The sequence below is a fragment of the Venturia canescens genome, chromosome 7, assembly GCF_019457755.1.
Source record: "Venturia canescens isolate UGA chromosome 7, ASM1945775v1, whole genome shotgun sequence".
NCBI lineage: Eukaryota > Metazoa > Arthropoda > Insecta > Hymenoptera > Ichneumonidae > Venturia > Venturia canescens.
The window spans coordinates 5,439,958-5,466,839 of record NC_057427.1 but is presented as its reverse complement, the minus strand read 5'-3'; the positions used below and the strand labels follow the sequence as shown (position 1 = coordinate 5,466,839).

The 26,882-nt window shown below is 43.7% G+C and overlaps 1 protein-coding gene across 2 annotated transcripts; it reads right to left on the bottom strand.

The window, feature by feature from the left end:
• Window positions 1–18,125: 18,125 nt before the first annotated feature.
• Window positions 18,126–25,758, bottom strand: LOC122413617 (forkhead box protein F2-like). 2 transcript variants are annotated; one of them, XM_043424078.1, is made up of 2 exons: window positions 24,667–25,758; window positions 18,126–20,547 (listed from the first exon to the last, which is right to left on the bottom strand). In XM_043424078.1, exons 1-2 carry the CDS (start codon window positions 24,886–24,888, stop codon window positions 19,249–19,251), a joined length of 1,521 nt encoding a protein of 506 aa, XP_043280013.1. In that variant the 5' UTR covers window positions 24,889–25,758; the 3' UTR covers window positions 18,126–19,248. The 2 variants fall into 2 exon arrangements, with proteins under 2 accessions (XP_043280013.1, XP_043280014.1); XM_043424079.1 differs by lacking the exon at window positions 24,667–25,758 and adding an exon at window positions 22,126–22,309.
• Window positions 25,759–26,882: the final 1,124 nt, after the last annotated feature.

Sequence of the window (26,882 nt, the reverse complement as noted above, 5' to 3'; positions counted from 1 at the left end):
TGCCTAAAATATTCACGTTATGTTTTGGAGGCTCCACTTCAAAATAGCGCGTGCATCATCGAAGCGAGGACAAAACGCTCTGCGCCACGTGCTTGAAATTTTCAACTACGTAACAGTTTTTGCTTCATGAATTTTCATATACGCTTTCATTTCAATTCTAACCTGTCATTGGAGATATCGAAAATACTGAAAGATACGAACGAAATAACAAGTTTGAGCTTCATGAATTTTTACATGTTTGCACACTTGAGTTCTGACGCGTTATTATAGAAACTATTGTTTGTACAGTTCTTGTTTTTCAAATTCCCTGCGACGCTAAACATTTTCATACGCGCTTCTCCACAACGCCAATGTATGGAGCAAATATTTTCGATATCCGAGCCACGTGGATCGAAAAAACCAAGATAGAGCTTATTCGTCTCGGTTCTATATCCATAGGTGGACGCGTTATCGTGAGAAAAAAGTGGTGAAAAAATGTTGAAAACAATTTCAACACGTGCTTATAAAAAATCGCATTTGAAAAAGAAGACAAACAGTTTCAAGGAAAAAAGTGGCGCTCGTAAAATATGCTCCGAGTGATAAACGTGCCCGTCGCGTGTTTACTCAAATGTGACAAATTTTAACCGATGAAAACATTTGTTCCTTACGTCATTACATTAATCACCGGGCATTCGTATATGTTTTCGTACAAAAACAAGGAAAACACTGACGCTACCGGTTTTTGTATTCGCAACGGTTAAAACTTGCGTAAAGTCCGTTCCTGTCGTAATTAATTGTCGGTTTAAAAAGAATACAAACACACGCAGGTAAATATCTACGCGGCGTCCCTTGCCGAGCCAATTTTCGAAAGCGTTGTGGAGATAGCGACGGAGGTTAGTCTCGTCGAAGAGACGGGGGCGAATGAATTTGCACTCGTTATAAATAATCGATTAGTCAACTATTCGCTCGTCCATTTGGGCGTCGGTTCATCGTAGAGTTGAAGATTCAACGACGACTATAATGTTCAATAAAAATCTTTTGACTAATCGACGTCCACGAAGATCGAGAATGCGGAGCGAAGAACGTTTTCATCCGATCTAAAATTATTTGCCGATGTCCACAGGCAAGCTCCATTTTATTTCATACAAAAGCCTATAATGGTAACGAAGAAAAAGATTATTGGACTATTATCAATTTAATACGATTGTATCGAGCTCCCACTTTCCTCCCCGAGTTTATATCTACTTTGTAATAACCTCTGCCCAATCGAGACAACGAGATAGTGCTCCCCTCTATATCTGATTTCATGAACGCTCCTTTATTCCTCCTCGGCACATCAGCGTCTCGTCCACCATTTATAGCCTGCGTATATATAGATAAATATATCCATCAGCAAAGATCGCTATCGGATTTACATTATCTTACCAGCAATTGGACGGTGGAATCACTCGCGTTAAGCGGATAACGTTGATCGTGAAAGAGAAAAAAAGAAAAAAAAAAGGAAAAAAAAAAACTATAGTTATTACAAATGAAAGTAATGATCCTTCGGGCTACAAATAAATGGCCACTTCCGTTAGCATCGATGCGGAGAAAAAAAAATTATATAAGATTATGTTTTATATATTCATGCATATTATATTATATGCATTTTTTTCATTATTACAGTTCAGACGTATATTTCCTCATATTATTCAAATATATTGGCCCCGCCAGGCACGGAGTTTTCGAGTTGGAGTAAACCGTTTTGTTCGAGCGGTGCGTAAATACGGTGATTATCGTTATCAAAATAATCGATAACAGCGTTGAAATATTTCACGCGCTATTCGTACGACGTGCGGAAAAGCATGAATCTCATGATTCCTGTCGTCGAAAATTTATAATAAAATCCAATGAATCGTTCACGACTACGGTGTTGATTTTGGCGCTCAGATATCAAAAACGCTTGCTAATCAACGTGACACTAATCGTTTCGTGTACTTTTAAGTGGCTGCGTAAACACACACATCAATATTTGGGAAAGTATCCTGTCGACTGAGTCTCACGAAAATTCACGAATGCAACTCACGAAAATTGAAAATAAAAGTTAGTGTCGAAGAGAAATTTATAACACTTGCGGCAATAACGAGAACTGGCATCCGGCGGCGAGTTTCGCTCGGTGTGCGAGACCATCGCGCGATTCATGTCGAAATAGAAAAAAATTGGTGCGGTATTCGAAGAGTATGAAAAAATTTATGATTTTGTGATTTCTAGAAGAGCGTGAGATATCCGGAAAAGGCGCAAAACTATGCAGTCGAAAATGCACGAGAACAGATTTTTGACGCACCCACACGAAAAACAAACTTACGAACATTATTTTTAAAATATTGTTACTTGCTACATTGTGGACGAAATAAAGAGTCAAACTAGTTTTTCGAAAGTATGGAGCAGAAGACAATGTGATGCGTATCGCTCGAGGTTCTTACGTCTTCTCAGTCTTTGATCTTGTTTATTAGAAAGAACGATCGATGTCAGGGAATCAAGATCATCGTCTCTTGGTAACGAGACAAATACATGCACATGCAAGAGAGAAAAATCGTAACAATATTAATGTTATTATTCATAAATATTACACATAAAAATATCCAAGAGATTCAGTTTTACGAATGTAGGATATATTTTCAAATCGCGCGAGAATAGACGACGAAGTTTTGTTGAAACATTCAAAATTTTGTTGACCGAATGAAATAAAATAGTCGAATACTACGTCGGACAAGATATTTTGGATGAACACAAAATAATTAGTCGATGTGGCTCAAATATCGATAATTTATACAACAAAATGTTTTCCCGAGTAATTTTGCAAGACGCAAAGGCCTGAACACCTCGACAAAACAAACAATCAAACGAATCTCGACCGAACGAATTTCGCTCGATCAACAGAAATGTCATTAGGATATTTTGACCCGGATCTCTCGTCCCAGGATCTTTTGAGCATACACGCAATTTTTCATAATTTCAACGAGTCCAATCGAAAGTTAGGCTCGACGCGGTTCAATTGAACACCGCGAGAGTTTATCATTGAGCATTACGTAAGGACGCATTCGGTTTGCTGGCACGTTAAATATCGATGTAAACAAATTTGAGGGTAAGCATCGTCACAAGGGGGTTGAATAAGTTAGGGTCGCATGATCTCTGCAGCAGCCCGGCGACCTCTTTCTCTCGGAGCCCTCTGGCCCCGCGTGTACAGTTTGGCGAAGCGATGTTTTGCCAGCTCGTGTCGAATTTTTCGTCACGGCTGTCAAGTTGGCGCGTGAGAGGGAGCTTCGTAAATGGTTGGATGTGCTTTCTCCCGCTGGCTTTTTGCTCGTGCGATGTCCGGGCTCGAGGATATAATGTCGCGTATAAAGTATGTAATATTGACTGCGCACCTATGGAGCCTGCAGGGCTGCGCGTTCCGTCTCGCCCTTTTCGGGCTTTCGATCCTCGGACAATAATACAGAGTGTAACGGAAGGGGGCGCACTCCATTATACACGAATTACAAGCGCGTTTGGGGATCGCATTATGTGCAGCGCGAATGTGTCGGCGCGAACAAGCGAGACGAAAAGTATCCGGATCTATCTGTGATTCGGCGGAGGCATAAAAAGCGCGCGCGACGCCGAAGGAAGCGCCCCCTGAATCTAAATTTATCTCGGGCCGAGGTTCCAGGGGCATATGTGACAGCGAATAGGGTATCTTTCCTCGTGCTGCCGCGCCTCCGATTGCGGATGACCGCGCGGGACGAATCGCTGGTGAATCGGTCGGTTATAATTTAAAATAAATTGGCTGTACGGCGGGGCGGACGAAGTCGATCGATCGTGACAATAGGGTCGGCAAAACTGAGCGTTTACAATGGAGCAACCCTCTTCGTAAAATAGTCGGGTTTCGTCGTCGACGAGCAGGGGAATCGAAGAAACATATTCGATGCGGGCTATCGCAAACCTTTGTTCATTATCCGCCGTCGTTGCTCAGGCATTAATTTCATTGATGCTTCGGAAGTGTTGAATATACGAAGCTCCGAGTACGAGGAAGAAACGCTTTGCGGGATCGGCGGATTGCTTAAATCACGCCGGACAGGCGATTGCATTATGATAATAAGTTCGTACGAAATGAAGACCTAAGAACAGATCGACTCGCATTAATAAGGTTCACTTCGGAAACAATAAACGATGAACGCATACGCAAAGAGAAGGCGAGATGACGAAATACATAATCGCGACTTGGCATACGCGTGATAACTCCAAAGTCACTTACACGTGCTTCATCGCCGGGCTCGCCGTCGAGGTTTAATGGGGAAAAATGCGGGAACGCTGATTGAATATACGGAATAGCCATCGCGATGGAGCGCGCAGCTTCCAAACGGTCGCGTCTCGTGTTAGCTCTCGAAACGTATCCTCACCTCTCGGGCCTCGCTCGTATCATCGAGTATATATAGATGCTGCGCTTGCAGACCGCGACGGAAAGCAAGCCGTACACCGCGTACACAAAGGGCACATTAGCCGAGGCCATAAAAGTAAAATAGCTATTGGCCCCCTCCAGCCCCTCGTTCTTCCTATTCTTCTCCATCTTCTTTTCCTCCTCCTGCTCCGCGTCCTCTCCTCTCACGAGAGTATAACGAATCCCTCGTGCGAATATTTCTGCCCGAGCGAACATTGCTTACTTCCCTCATCGTTTATTGTACTTGGATTCTCGTATATAAAAGGTGTATCAAAAGTGGAGCTCTATGAAAGCCGTCGGTAATGGGGAAGAGCGTTTCGAGGTGCGAATTTATGGCAATTTTTCATTTCACACGGTATCGTTGGGTTTATTAGTTTTTTAATACCGAATCGGTGCGCGTGTTAGGGATAAACGTGAGTCGAGTCGAGTCCGAAGGGACCGTCCGCAGCGATGCAGATGATTTTTCTTCAGCTTCTCAAGTAATCCTCATGAGAATGAGTTTCGGAGTAAATAGTGTTAGCGAACTCGGGCTTCCTGCGCGTGCTCTCGGTGGTGGAAATTCCCGAGGATTTTCCATCTTCGTGCGCACATTACGCGACGAGGAATTTTTATTGTTTCTGGCGGGCGCGGGGGGAGGGTCGAGGATAAAGAGAATATAAGAGTCGACGTTAATAATTCGGTAGGGGCGCGCGTTGCCGCTAAGAGGATAAGCGTGTCTCGGACCGCGCCCGAGGACCCGTGACCCAACCCCCGAGACTCGCGCGCGCGCACACACACACACACACGCTCGTTCCAAGCTCGGAATTTCTCTCACAGCGTCAGCCGAGCTGGACCACTTGCGCGCTCGGTTCGCCACCGAGAAAGTGCGGTGTTTGCAGAATTCATTGAATCATTGCCATTCTCGGTGGCACGCGCTCTCATCCCCCCCACCCCTCGCCACTCTTCCCCGGCCACTTTCCCTCCCGGTCTAAAACTCTCGGCAACACCCCCGACTCTTCATCATGCCGCCGCAATTTTTCAATTGTTAGTCGTCCCCGCCAAGAGGAACAAGTGAATAATATACCCCGACGAATTCTCCGAGCCCTACCGCACCGCCCGAGGGGTGAAAATGCCACGTGTGCATCACTGCTGCGACCAACAACGTGTACCGTACACGTATATAAATAAATACGTGAGTTATTGTCCCTCGGCAAGCATTAACAATAAAATCGAAAACGTCATGCGGAAAATCCGGGCATTCGACAAAGCGCCCACTGTAGTTTCAAGAAAATAACATTTACGTAAAACGTTACGTGGATCTTGGACGACTAACCAAACCTATTTAATCAACGATGACAACCGATCGAAGAAGCTATTCAAAGGAGCCTTTGTCATTCGGTAAACAATTCAATAATGAGATAACAAAAATGTTGATTCAATAGCAATTGATATTATTAGAAAAGTTTTCTTCATTAAACTGCAATGTTTTTGCGGGGAGAATGAATCTGCGGTTTGATCTAAAAGTATTATTTTATTCGTTTATTTATTTATTTATTTTATTAGTTAACTCGTCGTATTCCAAGCTCTCGTTTGAGGAAAAGGTCCGCATTTTGAAACAACGGAATTTAATCGTAGACGCGCAGCCGGAGCGGTTTAGATAATTAATTAATTATGAAATATCAACGCGCTTTGTATCGATTCAAAGTTTAAACCATTAAAGTCAAATTGCAATTAATATGGATAATGAGTTTCAATCGTGCAGCTCCGAGAGGTGGGTTTAATCGTTGGAAAAATGATAGAATCGCGGTATATAATGATATGGAAGAGTGTAGGTACGCGTGTACTCTTAACGACGTGTATCTCGTAACTTCGATGAACGAGCCACTCCGATCTTCACATCGTAACGGGCAGCCATTAATTTCGGTGCGTTCGTTCGGCCAACGCTATCGTTTTTTTTTCTTTCTCCTCAATTACTCAGTACGATAGATTTGGTGTTGCGATGAACGGTGCTATGCCTCTCGGGTTTTTACACGAATGTGACCATGCAAACGAGATGACAGTCTAATTAATCAATTGCCACAACAATGACTCATTAGTTGTGGCGACGTTCGCTCAATATCTGACTTTGACCAATTATTATACATCAGGCTTTCTCATGGAAACGTACACTGCAGAGAAGAAAAATTAGAAAAAGACGAGACGAGCGGTTCTCGATGTTTCCTATATCATTAAATAATCTGCTTGGAACAAAAACAGGATTTTCATCGGCTGTCCAACGTCCTTCACAGGGACCTCAGGCGCGCTCTGATAACCTTACCAAGTGTTTGGAAGCATACGAATGTTTATTCGAAAACATTCTACAATCGTTTCAACATTTTAAAACGATGCCATGCTTGACCATGTTAAAAATATGAAGAATTTCAAAATGATACGAATTTCATAAAATTTGGTAAATGTATTCTTTAAAAATATATAAGACGATATAAATTTTTTGGATTTTTCTACCACATAGCTCTCGAGAAATTGAACACTCAGGTATACGTCTTGTGCAGAAGAACTTCGATTTAACGCTCAACTATTATACGATAACCATGTGGTAAAAAAATTTGAGAAAAATTGTATTTGCATACTTGATGCCAAAGAATGTTAACACCAAATTTTATCAAATTCGGATTATTTTCATTTCGTCATCCACCTCTCTTAAAAAAATAGTAATAAACTTTAAAAAGTCTGAAGTAAAATAGGTGTCGGGATTTTCGTCGGGAGATGTCTCTAATCAAATCGTCGAATGAGAATAAGTAAAGACATTTCCCGACGAAAATCCCGACGTCTATTTTATTTCACGATTTTTTAAGTTCATCTTTTTTTGAAAAAACCCGAAAACTTGACATTGCTGGGCAATTCGCCATCGCATTATTCGCGTATATCCTTAAATCGCATTATCATAAATTTCGTTAGATTATCTTCGGGATATTTTGAGCACGTTTTATCCCAAGGATATTCTGTCGCAGGATATTTCCTCCCGGATGCATTGTCACGTGACCGAAGTATGTTTCAGAGTCAATAAGTTAGAGAGTGTGAAATAGGATAATATCTCAAGACGTGGAGACTATCGAAAAGTATGGTGTCGTCAAGTGTTTGTTGAGGACAGAGTCTTCAAACGTATCTCACTTCGCGGTCGACAGCACTTGTGCCTCTCGGTGTATCGTGCGCATTTGTTAATCGTCGTAAACTCGATCGAGAAATGCCACCACACCCTGGTGCCTGTGGCTCGAGTCCTTCATAACTTAATTTTCTCACTTACCACACGCTCGGGCGCTTTATTTATTTCAACACTTAGTCGTTTCCGGTTGTGCCAACATCGTCGTGTCGATATATTTTCGTGTCGACTAATTTGCAAAGGTCATGAAAAACAAGCAACGAAGAGATTCGCGTGGAGGAATGGACCAAAGTCGAAAAACAAATTTCCAAATTTCCAAATACAAGGCAGTGAATCCTCGTTAAGCAAAAACGCTAAAACAAAGGGAATATCTTGTACTTTTGCAACAACTTTGCACGGAATAAATGAAACAACCGAAGAGAAAACGAGAAACCATGATTTTTAATTTTTCGAATTTTTTAATTAATAAATTAATGTTTTCATTCAATAATTAAAATTTTTTTCAACAACAACTATTTTCATTCTTATAAATGATTAATTTACCATTTTTTTCTGATTAGTAATTAATTCACAATTTTATAATAAATTTCTTTACAATTTCTTTAAAACTATTTATTTATAATTTCCTATAATTTATTAATTTACAATTTTTATAAAAAATTATTCATTTCAAACGAGAAAACGGAATACTTCGGGCGTTCCTGTACAAGACAAAAATATTTGATCCCGTGGCAGGAAGACAGTTTACGACTCGAGTCTTTTTCGCGAACCACTTATATAGGGCGGCTTTCCAATCGCATTATTTGTTTTGAGGATAATAATTGTGTAGCGCTCTGTATATTTTATTTGAAGGAAATGATGAAATTTTCAATCATTTCTCGCAGCACAAATAGACACTGAAATATCTATAGGACAAATATAAATTGTGATGCCACGAGAATCGTAGACGTGAAAATATCTTTTTGTCCGGAGTTCACGGATTCGCGTAACCGTGAAGGAATATATAAACCGGCCAGAGTCGTTCAAGCCCAAACACACACACACACACACACACACACACACACACACACACACACACACACCGTGTTCATACGTCCGTACATTTGAACTTGTGTGTATCCGCGTATTAATGTACATTAACATACATAAAATTCTTACTTTGTAGCATAATTAGCCTCGGTTCAACGTCCCGGGCCCAGATACCTCTTATTCATCATTTCCGTTATTGAAAAGCCCATGAAAAAAGTATCCTGCAATAATGAAGGATGCTCGCGAAAGAGTTGAGCGTTCTTGTTTCATCGTTGATCATGCCCTCCGGAGTTGGATAATCGTAGCGAGAGCTAAACGGATTTCGTTGATACGTCAAACCTGTCGTTGTGGCTCATCGACGTTCTCGTCGCAGCACTTAGCAACGTTTATCCCAGCTGGGAAATAAAGCCATTGGATTATCGATGCACAGGAGAGCAAGCGGCAGTTCGAACTAACAAAAAACAGTTCTGCGGCCATCGCGCTGTAAAAAAACTCATAAAAAACTGCATCAAAACGAAAATGACAGTGTTCCGAGGAGAAAATATTAGTCTATAATAAAATAATTTACACGTATGCAAGCCACAATAAATGTACGATGCAATACAATTTTATGAGCCATGCACGAAAGTACTATGAGAATCGTACAAAAGATTCAAAAATCAGTTCCCCTTTCAATGCATCGCTCCCCACACACACACACACACACACGAAGAACCCTAGACGATCGCGAAGCCCCCTCGAACTGGCGGAAAGTCGAACGCGTTACCAATTCCAAGGTAATATTTACGCGCCATTAACCCCGAACATGTGTACAGGGTAGCAGATAATCGACTCTTTCGCCAACCCCCTAAAACTGGCTTCACATGACCTCAGTGCTTTGACTTTCTGCTGCGTTGTGTACAGAGCCAAGGCTCAGAGAGGCGGTGCGCACTGCTCAAACTCGAAGGAGATCCGGAGCGAAAATGGTACACGGGAAATGACTGCTCGGAAATGGTAATTGCTCGCGACTGCGAGGGCCCAGGCAGCAGGCGTGAGGCGAGCGAGTCTCGAGTTTTCACGGGGCCTCGGGATTGCTCGCGTATAAAATAACTTTTAGTGGAATCATAAAAACTGTGGTGGAAAAAAGGGCAGTAATATTGTAAAGCAAAGAAGGAGAAGGTGGCGCGGAGCGAGGCGAATCCGAGTCTATTAATTAGCGATCAATTGCAGAGCTTTTATGCGATCCCGTACACACAGAGCCGAAGGTCCAAAGGTCGAAAAATCAACGTATAAATATATACTTATTCATGAATTTATATATGTATTTTTGGCGCTGGCTGCGGAGCCTTTGGCGCAATGCTGGACCAGCACCGTGATTTATAGAGACCGCCTTTGTGCTCCCTCCCTCGCTCTCTCTCTCTCTCTCTCTTATCCTGCACTGCCGGTGCGTTGTCTTCGGCCCAGCCGCGAGAGCACATTCTCTCCTCTGGTCTGCTTTGAAACGAGGGAGGATGAGAAAGCCCGAGAGATGAAGACGAGGAGAAGAGAATGATGAAGAAGGAGGAGGGAGATACGAGGTGAAGAGAAATCACAAGAGGACGCGCGGAGCGAGACAAGGAAAGGGAAGAGGATGAGACGGCGCGGCGTGTCTCGAGAACGGGGCAGACATCGCGGCACAGAGGAAGACGATTTTACCTTCCAGACAGCGTGGCTCTAACGTAGCCACAGGTGCGTGCCTTCCACCGCGATATTCCTTCCCCATCCTTGTCGTTACGGGGCCTCCGAATCCTCCCGAGTCCCTAAAAACCCATTAGCTTTTTCGCGATCCCTCCGCAACGCCGCCACGCCTCAAGCTTATTCTCTCGCCTCCTTACATACGCTTTTTTACCCTGGGCTATTCACATGCGGAATTTACTTCGTAGTTTATTGTCATTCCACGCAATTTTATTCCGGAGCTAACTTCATTCCCGAACTACTTGACTCTTGTGCTGGATTTTCGGATCTCGCAAACCCCCGGCCAGATATATCACCTTTCCACACATGAAACAACCGAGGCTTTACGTTTTTGCAACACCCTGTACACGATAAAAACACACAGGCCCAACACTCGAGCCAAACCATTTCGTCTGTCGCTCTTCTTTTTTTCTTGGCTCCGTTTCACCGCGGCATCTCTCTCTCTCTCTCTCTCGCCTGAGAAAGAATTCCATCCATCAGCAGCCGCCTACCACCCTCAGTTAGTACTACACATGCACGACACAAAACATCATACTATGACAAGTTGTATAACACCGACTCGAGAAAAAAATAGCCGCTACAAAAGTGAAAATCCACATTGAGATTACACGCCGTCGAGTAATCCTGTTTGAAACTTCTTTTAATCCGCACCCACCGTTTGCTTCGATTATGAGAATCCGATTAGTTCGCTTTTTCACGCGCGGTTTATTCGAACGTGATATTTTATCGGAGGAAATATAACAAAATGTGTATTTACGTCGCGTGTGTTTGTCATGCGAATGTTTTTCATAATCGGTCAAATTACCTGGGAGTCTACCGAACGTAGAAGCTTTTATGTCGGCTCCACGGTTAGAAGGTCGTGCAGAATCCACACGAAGGATCGTTCTTCAAACTTTGCGTGTATAAAGGCTATTCGATGCAAACTGATGAAGCAGCGGACTTCAAACGGTGTCTGTCCTCCCCATATAGTGGCAAGGAAAAGTATTTGTTTCGTGGAATGGAATTATATTGCTGGTTTCAAGCAGTGCTTTGTTGGAAGCTTCAAAACACCTTTTTGTGCATTTCGAATCTTATTCTCGTTGAGGATCCTTCAAAATTGATGACAGGCGATTACATTTTGAGATACGATTTCACAATCGATTCGTCATTTCCGATAACGTATATAACTTTGCTCCCGAGCATCGCGAATGTTTGATGAAAAATTTATTTTTCCGCGACTTAATCTCACGAGGTTCCGAGCCTTTCGAGCTCCGAAAAAATACCGAAAAAAAGTGTTTTGTCGGAGAATCGATACGGAATGGGCTGTATAATGCGCGGTGTAAGGGAAGCTAGAAGGAGAACGCGTTCGCGAAGGTATCCGAGGTCCGTCGGCGAGGTATGAAAAAGGAATAAAAAAGGGGGAGCGAGTGTTCTCTCACAAGGGACTCAGGTGTTGATGACCAGACAGTGTGCGCATCAGTCTTTCTCGGAGCGTCAGCCACCTCCTCTGTCTCTTTCTCCGCTGCTCGTTTCCTCTCCCTCGGTATCCCTGGTTCCCTCTCCCGGTGGCTGGGCCCTCTCCGCGAGTGCGGGATGCCTTTTATCTTTTTTCATCTCTTTCCTCAGCATCTTCGAGGGCTTCCTCAAGCTTCTCGTATCTTTTAGACTCTTCAGTAGAGTCTCACAGTCTTTTACGACGGTGTCTTCTCGTAGAGGAGAATCCTCACACTGCTATATTTCACCGTAGCGTTGTGTGAGCGAGAGTTTAATCGTTCGTATCACCCGGAGCGCCTTCGCCCGAATTCTACCCGTGTCCGAACAAATTACTACGCGCGTCTATGCCATAGACCAATATATCTCTGCGGTTCCGCATCGAGCGCGTTGTTTCCAATACAGAGTCGGTCGAGACACGTAGACACGCGTTTTCGCGTGTCCGTATATGTAACGGGAAAAGAGATATTCGAGCGCGGAACTCGAGCGAGGCAACTGCGAGCCCTCGCCAGCAGAGGAGCCGGCACACGAAACGCTGCCACCTCAAATCCTATAAAAAATCGCCCCGATGCAATTAAAAGCCGAGCACACTCGACGAAAACAATGTTCCGTCTTGGTGCAATTTCTCCGAATGATAAAAAACACGCAGAGAAATGACGAGAGACTAATAAAAATGGTGAATATACACTCGAGATCTTAAAAGGAGCAACAGTACATAAAATTTCGATTTTCCAATATGAATACATGTATACATATACATACACGCACGCGTACACATCGATACTTTGATGGCCGTAGTTATGTTACAACTATACGGTATATGCAATGGTAGCTCACGCGGTATATAGGTGCGCGCGAGCAAATTGGTACCCGGCCGCGCGATTATTCATGCCATTACGGGATGTGTAGGCCCTTTGCTTTTCGCTCCAATGCCGAAGCGGAATGGATCTTAACGAGCCTTCCAAGACCTCAAATATACGTGTATATATGTATATGCGTACGCGTATATATGTATATATCCCTGGTTACCACCGGAGCACCGAGAAACATCCGAGGAGGATAATGGAGGAGAGTGAAATAGAGGCGTAAGAATATCTCGCCCGACTCGCTTCGGCCAAGAAACATAGAAAAGAGGGTTGGATTTATAATACATATACTTGTATATATGTAGAGACACATAATTCATTTATGCATTGTGCCTCGTGTAAAACATTCGCGTCGAGGCAAAAGCAAGTGAGAGGGAGGCCGGGAGGGAGGGAGGTGCTCAACAATAGAGAGAACTCTCGAAACAACAATGGACCATTTTCATTGGAAAGACGCGAACTCTCACGCAACACGATTTTTCACCCGCGCTATTCCGTATTCGACAGCCTGCCGGCGAGACTCCTTTTAATCGGTACGAAATTAACATTTTCTTTTTTATTAATGTATTTCCGTAGGAAGGCTGACGAATTTTATTTCTCGAGAGCCGGATAATTCGTTGTCATAAATCTTATAAATATGTTTGAAACTATTAACGAAGTGGGCACTTTTGTTTTTCAATTTAAGCTAGATCATGCCCGCAGGCTCGTATTTTATGGGTGTCTAAATTGGCTCGATTTTCAATTCCTAATTAAAGATATTGTCACTCTATATTAATGACAGAATAATCAATTCGAAATAGTAAATATATTTTATCGACTTATGATTTTGACGAATAAAATTACAAGCCAATTATTTAACGGGGATCCGTCACTGCGACTGAACCCGAGTTAGTTTCTTATGGGAAAAATCGCTTCGAAGGAACAAAATCCCGAATTTTATCACTAGTAAGACAATCGTCTCGAATTTCTTCCCAAACCTTCGTTTATACTTCGTTGTTATTGTCTACGTTTTTCATAAACTTCGTTAAAAGCGTTCATTCGTAACATGGAAAGATGAAAGATTTTTTACGCAGTCCCTCTGTGTGTTTTTCTTCATATTTAAAGACATTTATCTCGAAAACCAATAAGACGAAACCTTTAAAATTTGATACGCGTCTCAGTCGACTACCCATTTAAACTCGCTGTAAGAAAATCGTTTTCTTTCTTGGATCTCAGGCCCTGGATTCAAAATTTCTTGTGATTTCTTTTATTTTCCGCCATTACTTTGTATTATTTTAAGTATTTTTTCTTTCTCTTTTTGTCATTAATTATTGGTAGCATTTCGATTGTATTTTTTTCGGCAATATTGCCTAAAAGTTCAACTAATGCGAACAACTATCATCATCGTCCCTCTCTCTCTCTCTTTATCTACTAATTCGCCTTTACATCGTCACAGAACGTTTGATGAATGACAAGTGAGAAATTGGAATCTCATGGAATCTATGAAAAGCACATTTTGATGAATTCTGTTCCTTTTGTTCATAGCTTCCGGAATAAGTACTAACCATAGACGCTGGGAAAAAAGGTCTGGTAACTCTGCTCCGAGTCTTAGCTCGCTAATAGATCGACGAAGGTCTTTTGGGAACCTGGAGAAACCGCGAAGCTAACGTGGACCATACACTCGGGTCCGAATGCCTCCGAAATTTTCTCAGGCACACAGTGTTTCGCTCAGGCACAGTCGAGCGACTACGCTAGACTATTAGGCTCACGCGATCCGTCGAAAAAGGCCGAAGGAACAGGGCAGCACGAGCAACCCGGTTTTCTATCGGATTCTGTACGTTTGTCCAATGAAATTTGCCGGGTAACGTGCTGCCCCATCGCTCGGTGCACTTCGCTGCTCTCGTCTAACCAAATTTTTCATTTCCAAGGTCAAATGATCGTTGAGAAAACGACGGTTTGAGGCAACTGCTCTAACGCCTGCTGGTCAAAGGCGGACCGAATTCCCCCAATGTTTTTACTTCCCAACGAGTGCACGCGTTGGGCCAAGCAAAGAAGAATTTTGTATTCTTTTTCACCGCGATTTTGTACCGAAAAATCGAATTTTTTTTTTCTACCATCGCGTGGATTTTTGGTGAACAGAACGAACTATTGCGAAATGCGAAAATGTGCAATGACCGAAGTTTGCAGCTGATGCTTTCGCAAATCTGTTACTTTTTGCATTTTCTTCGGAACTTAAACTCACTCCGATACGAAAGCACCAAAACAACTGTGAAATTGTAACTTATTCCGAAACGATTGGAACTCGCTCATCGCGTCGTCATAATTCACGCAGTTTGAACGGTGACGGGATGAGCGCGCGCGAGGGAGACGCTCACCTGTTCAGCTCCTTGCCACGTTTTATTAATTCCACCATTGCGTAATGTTCCTCGCTCCATAGTCGCGCAAAGTACGAGCGCTTTGAAAAAGCTCGACAAACGCAAATGTGTCAATCTCCCGGGGACAAACAACAAACAGCGGCTTTCATGAAATCAGCACCGAGCAGCGATTTGCGATTTGATTTAAACGATCCTAAGTAAGTATAATTTAATAACCTTCTGCCACCGATTCATAACCGGCTGCGAGTGTACGTGCGCGATTGTCTGTTTTGCGGCACGAGCGAGCCGCATGGAGTTTGACGCCGCCGTCAATGCGACCAAGAGAAATGAGTTGCCGTTGAAACGTGCGAAAATAGTTGCAATCTCGGGTATTAATGTTACGAAGTGACGATAAATCGAATGCCGCAGTCGCGATCATTCAATAATGTATTCGTCATTAGCGAACGTCAGAGTTTTTCCGATGGAGATAAACAAATCCTATTTATCTACGACGAGATTGCATTTTGTAAAACAAATAAGTCGATCGAGGGGAAAAAAAGGCAAAAAGTGAGGAATTTTCAATATTTCTGCACCGAAACCGGTTTGTAAACGGTGAAACTTGCATTTGCGACGTTAACCATATAATCTTCTATTGTGTAAGCGAGAGAAGTCGACACGCGTTTGTATCGTGATAGCAGAACGGGCTACAGGTGGTGAAAAGAGTGAACTTATTGTTGTGCCTGTAAAATAAATGAAGAACGAGATGTCACTGGCCGTGCAGCATGCCTAAATATAAACACACGTAAAAAGCACTCGACATACGTATCCAGCGATGTTGCGTATACATAATAAATAAACACGCACAAATGCAGAGTGATCGTCTCGCAAACTGCGTCGCGCGCGCGCCGCTCTGACACATCGCGACAAAATACTTTTATATTCGCGTCTCGTGAAAAACTTGTTTCGTTTACATGTTGCGTGTGTCTCGGACTCGCGCACGTTTGCGCGCTCGCTTTGTGTGTATCTCGCTCCACGAGCGATATTCTCGGACTCGCTTTCGCTGCCGACATAAGAGTATCAAACGTAAAAAGACTCGACAAACAGAGACACATATAAAGCTTATAAATGATTCGAGAAAGAAATGTTGCCAGTTTGTCCGATTGTTTCCATCATGCTCTATAGACGAGGCGAGCTTCCATGTACACAGGCTTGAAGAGACAATAAATTATTTCAATCATACACATATCGAACGGACCCTCGCACACGAGCGGTGCAAAGCCCGAGGTTCGTTGTGGATAATTCACTTCGACGATATACGAGAACTCTGCTGTGACGGCTCGCGAGACTAATTTTCACTCATCGCTGTAAATACACCTTTCCGTTTCTATCCTTAGAACGCTTATTTCGCATCGGAGATAACGAGAGCTAGTTGCGAAGTATTTTTCGTTCTCCGGAAGCTGTTGACTCGGTACAAAAGTCGTGAGCTTTTTCGCGGCAGTCCCGGCAAGTCCTGCTGAATTCTGAAGCTTCGAGGTATCGAGTTGACAGAGCGAGCACTCATTGTTGAACTTTTTCGTACGAATCGTTCGAATGTAATACTCGCATGAGAAGCGCACGACTGCGCGGGCTCAAATGAACGAGGGATCGGGTATGAAAAGTTTTTGTAAGCCACACGCGTTGTGAGCAGAGTTCTCTCCGAGCGAGAGAACTCGGCTCGTCAGCCCACATCGCGAACAATCCCCTTTGCAGTGTGCTTTCGAAGTGTCACGATTTTTTATTCCCGTGATAAATCCATCAACGAGCAACAACAAGGGCACGTATGAATTCGTTGGCTCATTATAGATACAAAGTCTAGAGTCGCGGGAGCGCAGAGGAGGAAAAAACAAAGACGGAGCGGTGGGCAAGGAAGGCAGAAGGGGCCCAGAAATACACGGATGTTCGAAGAGGCGCTCACAAAACAAATTATGCGGATGGGAACTAATGATGATTTGTTTAACTTTCTGGCGGGCCTGCGAGCCATGAAAGAAAAAAATCTATAGATATAAGTTTGCCTTTGTGCGTGTGTTTATATGCGTGTACATCCGTAATCCTGACACGGCCACAACTGCGTTATGTGTTAGTGTAAATATATAATAAAGTACAATAGAGCCGAGGTGTACCTGAGCAAGTTTGTGAGGAAGATCGCGGGTGCGAAGGATCAAAGAGAGAGAGAGAGAGAGAGAGAGAGAGAAAGAGAGAGCGGAGAGAAAAAGGCCTCCATAACGTCCGTGTGTATTTATAACCTTTTTGACTCCTTTTTTTCTCCCATTTTTTTGAGCCTTCTCTCTCCCTCTCTCTTCCTCGTTCTTCCTCTTGTCGCTCTCTCTCTCTCTCTCTCTTTCGCCGCTTTTGCCGAGGCTGATTGAAGAGGGTCATCCAATTCCCCTTTCTCCTCTCGGGTAACAATGATCCAACTGGTGAATCACAGCCACAATTATGTTGCGTTAAAGACATCGGTGCGCTTTGTCGAACAACCACCGACCGATGTTGTATCGACCCTCAAAATTATACGGCTCTCGATATCTTCTCTTCTTTCCACTTGTTCTCTCTTTCTCTGGGAATTATTGTACAATGACAAATCACCGCTTACCTCACGATTTTCTTCTCTCCTTACGCGCCTTTCACGCTTCTTCGCGCACTATTGAACTTGACTCGTATACATTTCCCGACTCGTGTCATAGACCAAGTATTAGGTACGTAACAGAATCACTCGCACACCTTCGATTTCGGGTACATTTATTTTCGAAGGAATTCGCGCAAACGTTGGTACCGTTTGCACGAAAATATTCAGCGAAATTCATATTAACTCGCGCATAATCCGATCAATAATTTTTCAAACCCATTATTCACTCCGTTGAGAGATATTTTTTAAGAAAATGGGCATGGAGATTGAACGTTTGACAGAAAATAACTCGAGAAAAACACTTATTTCCTCGTGACGCTCCAACGATAATTCGAGTAATTCTCCGATTTCGCGCCCTGCCGAATTCGCAATTCGTAGTTTGTCAACGTACACATGAATCGTGAAATAAAAAATTGGTAGTCGCGTAAAATAAAAGAAAGATTATCCTAACGTCCACGAAGGTAAATGAGATAAAACACGTGAATTCTTATGACCTTTGATATATGTACAATAATTTATTTATCGACGAGTTCTTTTCTACATTTACAAATACTTGTTTATTTTTGTTTATTTCGCGATGGATGTTGAGTGTTGTTTTAATGTGTACGTGTGTTACACTTACAGTCGAGGGGTGTAATTCGTTTCGTTATTTTCATCATCCATATTAAATGGGATAAGAGCTGCGTAACCTGTCCACGCTAGTAGAATTCAGCTCCGTTTTGGATAAAGCTTGACCTTCGAAACGTCAACGCTCATCGTTAATTAACTCGCAATTAACTCGTATTTACTTATTATGCCACATCGACACGAGTCTACGTTAACGTCGTAAAGAATGATCGACTTTTATCATCAACTATACAATTTAAATGAACGCTTAAATTTATATATATTTGTACATGCACGTACACATACATTTGCATCTATATTTTCGTCGATAGTTTGAGATAAATATGCTTCGACGCATACGTATATGCACATACGCGCGTATTCAAGCACGTTTAATAAACGCCCTCGTTAACTTGTTCCGATCACAGAATTATAACCGCTTTTATAAAAGCCTATTAAATTTTAATCGTTCACCTGGATATTTATTTGATTTTCAAACACTCTCGTTCGCGTTTACGCGGATTTATATGCGTATAAATGTGTCGAGATGATAAACGTATTTCGACGACAGTGACATTCGAGCCAGGCGTTGTACAACAATTGAGCTAATCGTAAGCAGACTATATTATCTTCGGTAGTTTATTCGGAAATAGTCTTCTTGCTCATCTTTGACGAAAATATCCAGCCCCATTTGTTTTTCGCGAATGCTTTGCCGGCTCTTTCTTCTTGCCTTTTGTCCCCGGATCGGTCCTCTGTTCAACGTAGCTTTGAGTTGGTCGCGATCGAGACGAACCAGACGAATTTCTGGCAGTGGAATTAGTCCGGAAGCTTTTTGATTCCGGATGTACCGATTTTTGGTGTTTCTCGACGAATGTACGCTTCGTTTTAATGAAATGGGAAGCTTTTTATTGGTCGCTCGATCCGGTTCGCTATGGACGGAGCTGCAACGATGAGAGAGAAGAAACTGGTTTGTTTTGGAGTAAGTTGAAAGAGCGGAGGATTCATGTCGCGGCTCCGTAGGGCGGTCTGTGTATTCCGGAACCCGTGATCGGTAAAGGATAACCGGCGTACATGGGTCTCGGCATTTGCAAAATGGCCGCGGTCGTCTTGGCCGCGGTGGGAGCGCGGAGGAGTTGGCGGTGCTCCAAATTCCTCGGGTTGGCCGTCTCCTCGTCGGGGGCTATGATGTTCTCGATGGTGAAGGGCTTTTTCGTTCTTTTGCCGATTCTGCTGCCGATGGTGAGTTGCAGGGCAGCGGAGCTGGAGTTGCAACTCGACTCGGAGGAGTTACGGAGATCGCTGGGGTCCCCGTAGTTCGGGGAAGACCGAGGGGACGAGGTCGGCCGGTACAACGAGTCCGCTGGTCCGTAGGGCTTGGTGAGAATCGGTGATATCGAAGCCGCCGGTGAAGAGCTGTCGCGATAGATGACGTCGTTGCGGGAGGAATTGCCGGATATCGATTCGTCCTCACCGCTGAGGCGTTCCGGGTAAGGGTGAGCCTCGTAAAGCAACGAATCTCGGAAGGCCTCGGCGTTGATTTCCGACGGTGAGCAACGAACGGCGAGCAGCGACCGATTGTTCTCGTTGTCGACGAGCCTCGAACGCTCGTGGCGATGATCGCCGCGCTCGCGCAGGCTCAAACTAGTCGAGGGACTGTTTCGACGATTGCACAGATGAGCCGAGACCGGACTTTCCGGTAGTTCCGCCGCCAGCAGAGCCGCCGATTGTCTGACCGAGGAGCTCTGCAAATAGGGCAAATGCGTCATGTAAGCGGAGCTGTTCAAACCGGAAAATGCCCAGCCGGAGGTCTGCAGAAGAGCTGCAACTTCGTAAGGACTCGCCGATGCGTCGCCACCGTCGGCCAGCGTTCCGGTCAGTCTTTGCCGAGCCTCCGGTGACAGCAAATAATAACCGGGCGTCCCCTCCGTCCCGGGGACCCCCCCGTCCATCGGGAAACTCGGGGACGCCGTCGACGCCGCGGCCACCATCATTCTTCTCTCTTGCATCTCCCATCTCAACAAATCTTCCCGCAGTCTCTGGAGATTCGCCGCGCTCAGGCCCCCCGTACTTCCGCCGCTCGATGCCGACGAGCACCCGCTCCCGGTTGGCTCGCTGCTGTGCGGCGGTGGCATCGACGATGCCAACGCCTGCAATTCCGACTTCAACAACTCTTTGTCAGGCTTGTGAAGCTTGAACCGCTTCCTGCGTCGCAATAACGAACCGTTCTCGAACATCGAAAGGGCTGCGGGATGAAGAGCCCAGTAAGCACCTTTCCCAGGCCTGTGAGGTCCCCGTGGAACCTGAAATCATTAATAAAAACATGCTCTAACGATCTTTCCATATTTTTTCCTCCGCAGCACGCGACATCGATCTTTCTTTCCTAATCTTCATTTCCACCTTTTTTCCTCAATATGCAAATTAGTCTTTTTTCTCTTTCCATCTTCGCCACGTTTTCGTAAGAAACGAACGTCGCTTCATCCACGCAGCTCTTCAAATTTTCAATCATCGTCAAATTTTCCGTCCCCGACTTGAGCTACTGGCCTCGATACAAAAAGCCACACTCCGCGACACCTCGTGTCTCATCAACTTCTTCAACATTATTACTGAATAAGCTCCCCAGTGAGAGCCAGTGATAGAAGCGTGCCAATTTGTAGCAACACTAACGATTTTATAGCCACCGTCACTCGACGAGAACAACCGTGCGCAATGAACGATCCAGCTAACTTTAATGGTCGTCCAATTTAACTAAGTCGCGCTCCCCAGCACTGTTATTCCGCGCTCGTATTACCTTTACTGCCACAAACTTTCTCTATCCAATCCTGCGAGAACGCTCGCCAAAAGAAACTCCCAATCAGAATGAATAAATAAAGCTTCGAGGCGAGGACACGTAAATGAGGAACGACAAGTTGAAACTTTATCGCGTTCGATAATACACTTGTTGGAAGATGCTCTTACTCGTGGGCAATCTATAGTTCGTGGCATTTGCGTCATTCATTAAAATTCGAGCCCACGAAACTACGCGTCTTCCAATCAATTTATCATTTGCCGCAAACACCTGTGTGTGCTTTACCTTCCCACCCAATTCTACGCATTCAAAATAAAGTTTAAATACGATCAACTCTAATTAAAGCCATCGAAATGTACGCGACTGATACGAACACAAGGCACAGATAAGAACGTCCACGCAAGTGAAGATCTCGACCTTGCTGTGATCAATTTATTAGTTCGATAACGTAAGTAAGCAATTAGTGCTGCTATCCTTTGCTATTCAAGCCTGCGATTAATCATAATAATCATTTCATTAGGTTGCACGTGAATAGAATATCTTTGAAACTCTGCTTCCTTATGTGCGTTAATTAATAACTTGTTTATGTTAATGAGCATTAATTAGGCTCGCGAGCATAAGAATTTAATCTCACGATAAAGCCACGTCGACGCGAGTTTCCGATCGATTATTGAGGGCATTTCGTTCCTTCGACTGCCTTCCAAAACGTTATAGCTCTTCGGTACGATTTTGACTAGTATTCTGAGCCACGAATGATTATGATTTCCTGGAAAATCGTCGCGAGACGGAGGCTCAAGTTGCAACGTCGGAGTCCAGCGGAGCGAAGGAAAAAACATTTGGAATTGACCAATTTTTTATTTCACCAAGTATCGGTGGAGGTTGGAAAACTACAAAAACTGCGAGTTCGGCAGGGAACGAAATTGGAGAATCGCTGGAATTATGGGAGGGCTTTTTCGCGTAATTTCGTTGGACTTGGAGGTTGCAAACTTCAGCGTCAGTCAGCTCCGAGGCAGAATCTCTTCGTGAACATAAAACACTCCGTTTCCTGGACTGAAATAGCTCCGATAGCTGGTAGCTCGTCCCCTCAATGTACCTCGATTTTCCAGCGTTCCGGATCGACCGAATCCCACGAGAGATCGAAAAAGGCATTGGAAACAGTTCGCTATTTGGTCTACGACTCTCGCCCACTCTGCCGAACCGCAGTGAGTTCCCTCGCAGGTGCACGACCCCGCAGGACAATCCGGCTCGCTCTCTGACGCTTCGTTCCCTCCAGAATTATCGATTCTGACATCGAGAACACCGCAAGCCAAAAAAACTGTACAACCGTTCGCATTTCCCGGCTCAATTAACGCTTAACGCCTTGGAGTCCAACGAAATGAACGAAAAAAACGACGCTGAAGTTTGCAACGTTGGAGTCCAACGAAATGATCGAAAAAAACTCTCCAATTATTCCAGTAATTCTCCTATTTTGTTCCCTGCCAAATTTGCGATTCGTAGTTTTTCAAGCTGCACCAACGATTCGTGAAATAAATAATTGGTGAATTAAAAACGTTTTTTTCCTCCATTTCGTTGGACTCCAACCCGTTGGAAACTTCAGCGTCGTCGAAAAAAACGTTTTTAATTCACCAATTATTTATTTCACGAATCGTTGGTGCAGCTTGAAAAACTACGAATCGCAAATTTGGCAGGGAACAAAATAGGAGAATTACTGGAATTATTGGAGAGTTTTGTTCAATCATTTCGTTGGACTCCAACGTTGGAAACTTCAGCGCGGGGGCTCGTCTTTTTTCTCTAGAGATAACGAAGAGATTTTATGCCGATTTCACCACGTCCCTCGCCGCTCGCAACGAGCTATAGATCTCGCAGCTATAATCCTGATACAGAGTTAATACACGGAGTTGAGGTGTGAAGAGAATAATCGGATTGGCAGGTGCGAAACAGATGCTTCGACAACAATGTGTTACACGTGCATACGCGCCTGGCACCTTGCCTCGTTGTTCAACACTTTCGTGATCTATAAACTCGAGTTCTTTTCATCGTGAGCTTGCAAACAATTGAATAAAATAATGTTACGAGTTTGATTAATGAAGTGAAGAAAATTGCCTCGATTTCGAGTGCTCGTTAAATTTTCGGGGAACGCCTCGATTTTGAGAATATTTTTCATGCGTACGCGTCGGTTTCTTCGCCCGAAGATTATTCTTGTCGAATGATGAAATATCGGGGATTTCACGAATTCGAAAGATTAAAGGGGAAAAATAGAGGACGAATTTAGTCGGGGATGAAAATGGAAAAGTATTCCAGAAGCGAGAGAATTTTTGCGAGAACAATTAAGCTATTTTTCTGGTACGGCGAAAGTGACGTTTGCAGCGTTCGAGCCCAACGAAACGATGTAAAAAACTCTCCAATAATTGCAGCGATTCTCCAATTTCGTTACCTGTCTAATTTGCTAGTGAAATAAAAAATTGGTCAATTAGAAATGTCATTTTCGTTAATGTTTTTGGACCCGAGCGCTGCGAATTTCAGCGTAGTCGGCGAAAGACTCGAGGCGTCGAAACGTCAAAAAAAATGTCATCGCCAGAGTCAATGATTTCTGGGCTGGGGATCCGTGCGAAGACCGCGAATAGCGAGTCGTCGAGAAAGCAACGAAAAAAAATCGCTGGATTCCGGATACCCGCGCCAAACGTACGTTTCGCCGTCTTTCCGTGCGGGCGCATTCACACAACGTGGTATTGGAAGTGTGTATCTCGAGCGTGCAAGATTGTAAACCGCAAAAACCTCCGACGAACATCGAGTACGCGATTAGCCTCGCATGTAACGTAAACGAGAAAATGAAATTACGTACACACATATCGTTGAAGGAGGGAGCATAGAAGCGAGTGCAAAAATGACGTTGCAGCTATAAAATTCAAATACGCATATTTCCATACTTTCAAAACTGTCGCAAGATCTTTTTCGAGGGTAAAAAACAGACTTCGAGGCGCCGAAACAGCCGCCCGAAATATCAAATCTCAGTTGTTTTTTTTTCACGCTTCGGAGAGTCGGTTAAAAAATAGTTGAAACCTTGGAACTCTCGAGTACACGTTCCACGAATGTCTTGACAAAATAACCGGGGATTAGAATCGATGATGAATTTAGACACACTCTGAACTAAACAACAAGACGCATACTAAAATTGTTTTGTGTTATTTTCCTTCGCTACTTTGAAAGGTGTTCAAGAGGTCACTTCTGATTGGGTTTCCGGTTAAATGAGCTGGTTGGAATATTTGGATCGTCGCTAAGTAAAAGAATAAATTAGCGATAGTTTCGAACTCTCGAATGTGAAACTCGATTTTTTATGAGGAAAGACGAATCGATGAAGTGCAACGCTGAAGTTTGCGAGGTTGGAATCCGGTAAAGTGAACGAAAAAAAGTTTTATAATTCACCAATTATTCAGTCCGCGAGCCATTTTTGTGTAGGTTGAGGAACCCCGCCAATTGCTAATTGGAAAGGAGAAAAAATAGGGGAGTTACGAATGTTTGTTTACTTTTTTTTCGTTTATTTCGTTGGACTCCGGCGTTGCTAACTTCAACGTCGTGTTCAAGTACGATTATTGTTATTTGAGAGAAATCGAATCGATCGTGAAGGTTGACCTACCTTGATGAAACAATCGTTGAATGACAAATTGTGCCTCAACGAGTTCTGCCATCGGCGAGTGTCCTTCCGATAATAAGGAAATCGATCGGCGATAAATTTATAAATTTCGGCAAGCGGCAGCATCTTGTCTCGCGAGGACCATATTGCCATTGCGGTGAGCGAGATGTAAGAGTACGGAGGCTTTTGATCACCGTACGTGTCGCGCGACGGTCGCGGCATCATTAGCAAGGATCAACGCGAATTCAACGTCGGAAATGAGAAAAAAAATTTCGAAGCTCCGGCGGAATGCCGAGGGGTATGAAAAACAACACAAAGCAAACAAAAACACCACTTTCCGTGTGTCCCGGGCGAGAAAAAACGGGTGAGAAACGATCACATCGAGCTGGCACTGCCACCTGCCGGATTAGTACGAAATCCAGCCACTATTCTCCTCAGCCTCATGGCTACGATCGTCCAACTTTATCCCACATTCTTCCTCCGCGTTGAAAACGAAACGAAAACGGATAATGAAATGCTGCGGCAAGTCCGAACTATACGAAGAAGTCGTTTCCGAGGCTTTCCAGACTGCCAAATCTCAAGGCGATCGATAAATTGCCTCGTATTTCAAATCACAACGATAAAAGAAGCCTCATGATGCTCGCGAGAACAACGGGAATTCAGTTATGATTATTTTGAGATTTGTTTCGACTGCGATAACCGCAGGAGAGAAGACAAAGAAAACAAAAACAATCACGCTCACTCTTCTTACACTTGTTCGTTTATTTCCGACGATGATGTAAGGAAAAACACACTATTCTTTGGCGAGATAAACTCCACTGTGCGATGCTCGTATCGATGAGCACTGTTTTGACTACGTTTTTAACAAACCCCGCTACTAGTTTCACGGCAACTAATTTTCGTATTTACATACACAAACGTACGTGTCAAAATACATAAATATTTGTTTATTCAAATAAATAGTCCACGTAGGGTCCGAGGGTCAGTGAGAAACTTGAGTCGAGTTCGTTCGGTCGAACGGATAATAAACGACGAGTATCACCGGAGATTGAGAGGGAAAGAGGCTCTCGAGACGCGAGCTCCCAACGCGCTCGGGGCTTCTCGAGTAACTAGCTTCGAAAAATCCTCACACCCCCGCGTCGCGATCGCTGCTCCCCACTCTGTTTTCCAAGTAGTCGCGCACAGGAGGACGGACGTTCGTATTCATTGGTTAGAATTCAAGAACTCTACGAGCCTTCGATTTCCCCAGAAATATTGTTGCTCCGAGGGAGGGGAACGTCCAATGAAATACAAGGATCACGGAAGTTTCGAACCGCCCAGTGGGAAGATCGGAGTGGGAGGGAAATGCGATGGATCCGTGATCCTCGTGAATAAAGCAGCGTATCGAGTCTTTGGGCGTTCGCGCTCTTGGGCTTCGCGAAAATAGCCGATTGGTCGTGTCAAATGGACAGTGGGCGTGATAAATGGCACATTACTCCGCCTTAAGGATCTTCCTCTTTTCTCCCTCGAGATACTTGTGAAAAAACGTCCACGGGGCTTTCGCGCATCTTCCTCGTTATCACAGATGATGGGTTTCGCGAGATATCCTTTGTGTCTATATCTATACATTTATTGTATAGATTTATAGCTCTGATACACAGTGTACGTATATAAGTGTGTGTACAAGAAAAGCGTGAGTATATCGGGCCTCTATATGTATACCCGTGTTCATCAGATATCCTTCTCTTTAAGTACTACATACCATCAGATCTAAATCACTTTTCGGATTCTTTGAAAAATAATAAGTGAAAGAAAAAAACAAAACAGCATCCGCCCAGGTTAATAATTAGAAGAGACTTTGTATTTTCGTAATATAATCGTGTATGTCATATTATTTCATTATTTATTGACAATACTATAGCTAGGGAGAGAAAAATATTCTTCGGTTGTTAACAATCAATCGTAAAACGAAGAAGCGATTCCAGCTGATGTGGCATTTCTGTATATAGAAGCAAAATAGAATCGTGCGCGGTAACGCAGCGTGAAGTGAAATTTTATTATACCTCCTCTTCGTCCGCGTATACATATTTACATATATGTATATATAAATACGATGTGTACGTATATAAATTTCTCTACGTGCGGGCTATACGACTGTGTAATGTACTGTACAAAATTGATGTATGAACGAAGTTAGCGAATACATACTGTTTTACTGTGTACGAGCACTCGTGAACGGG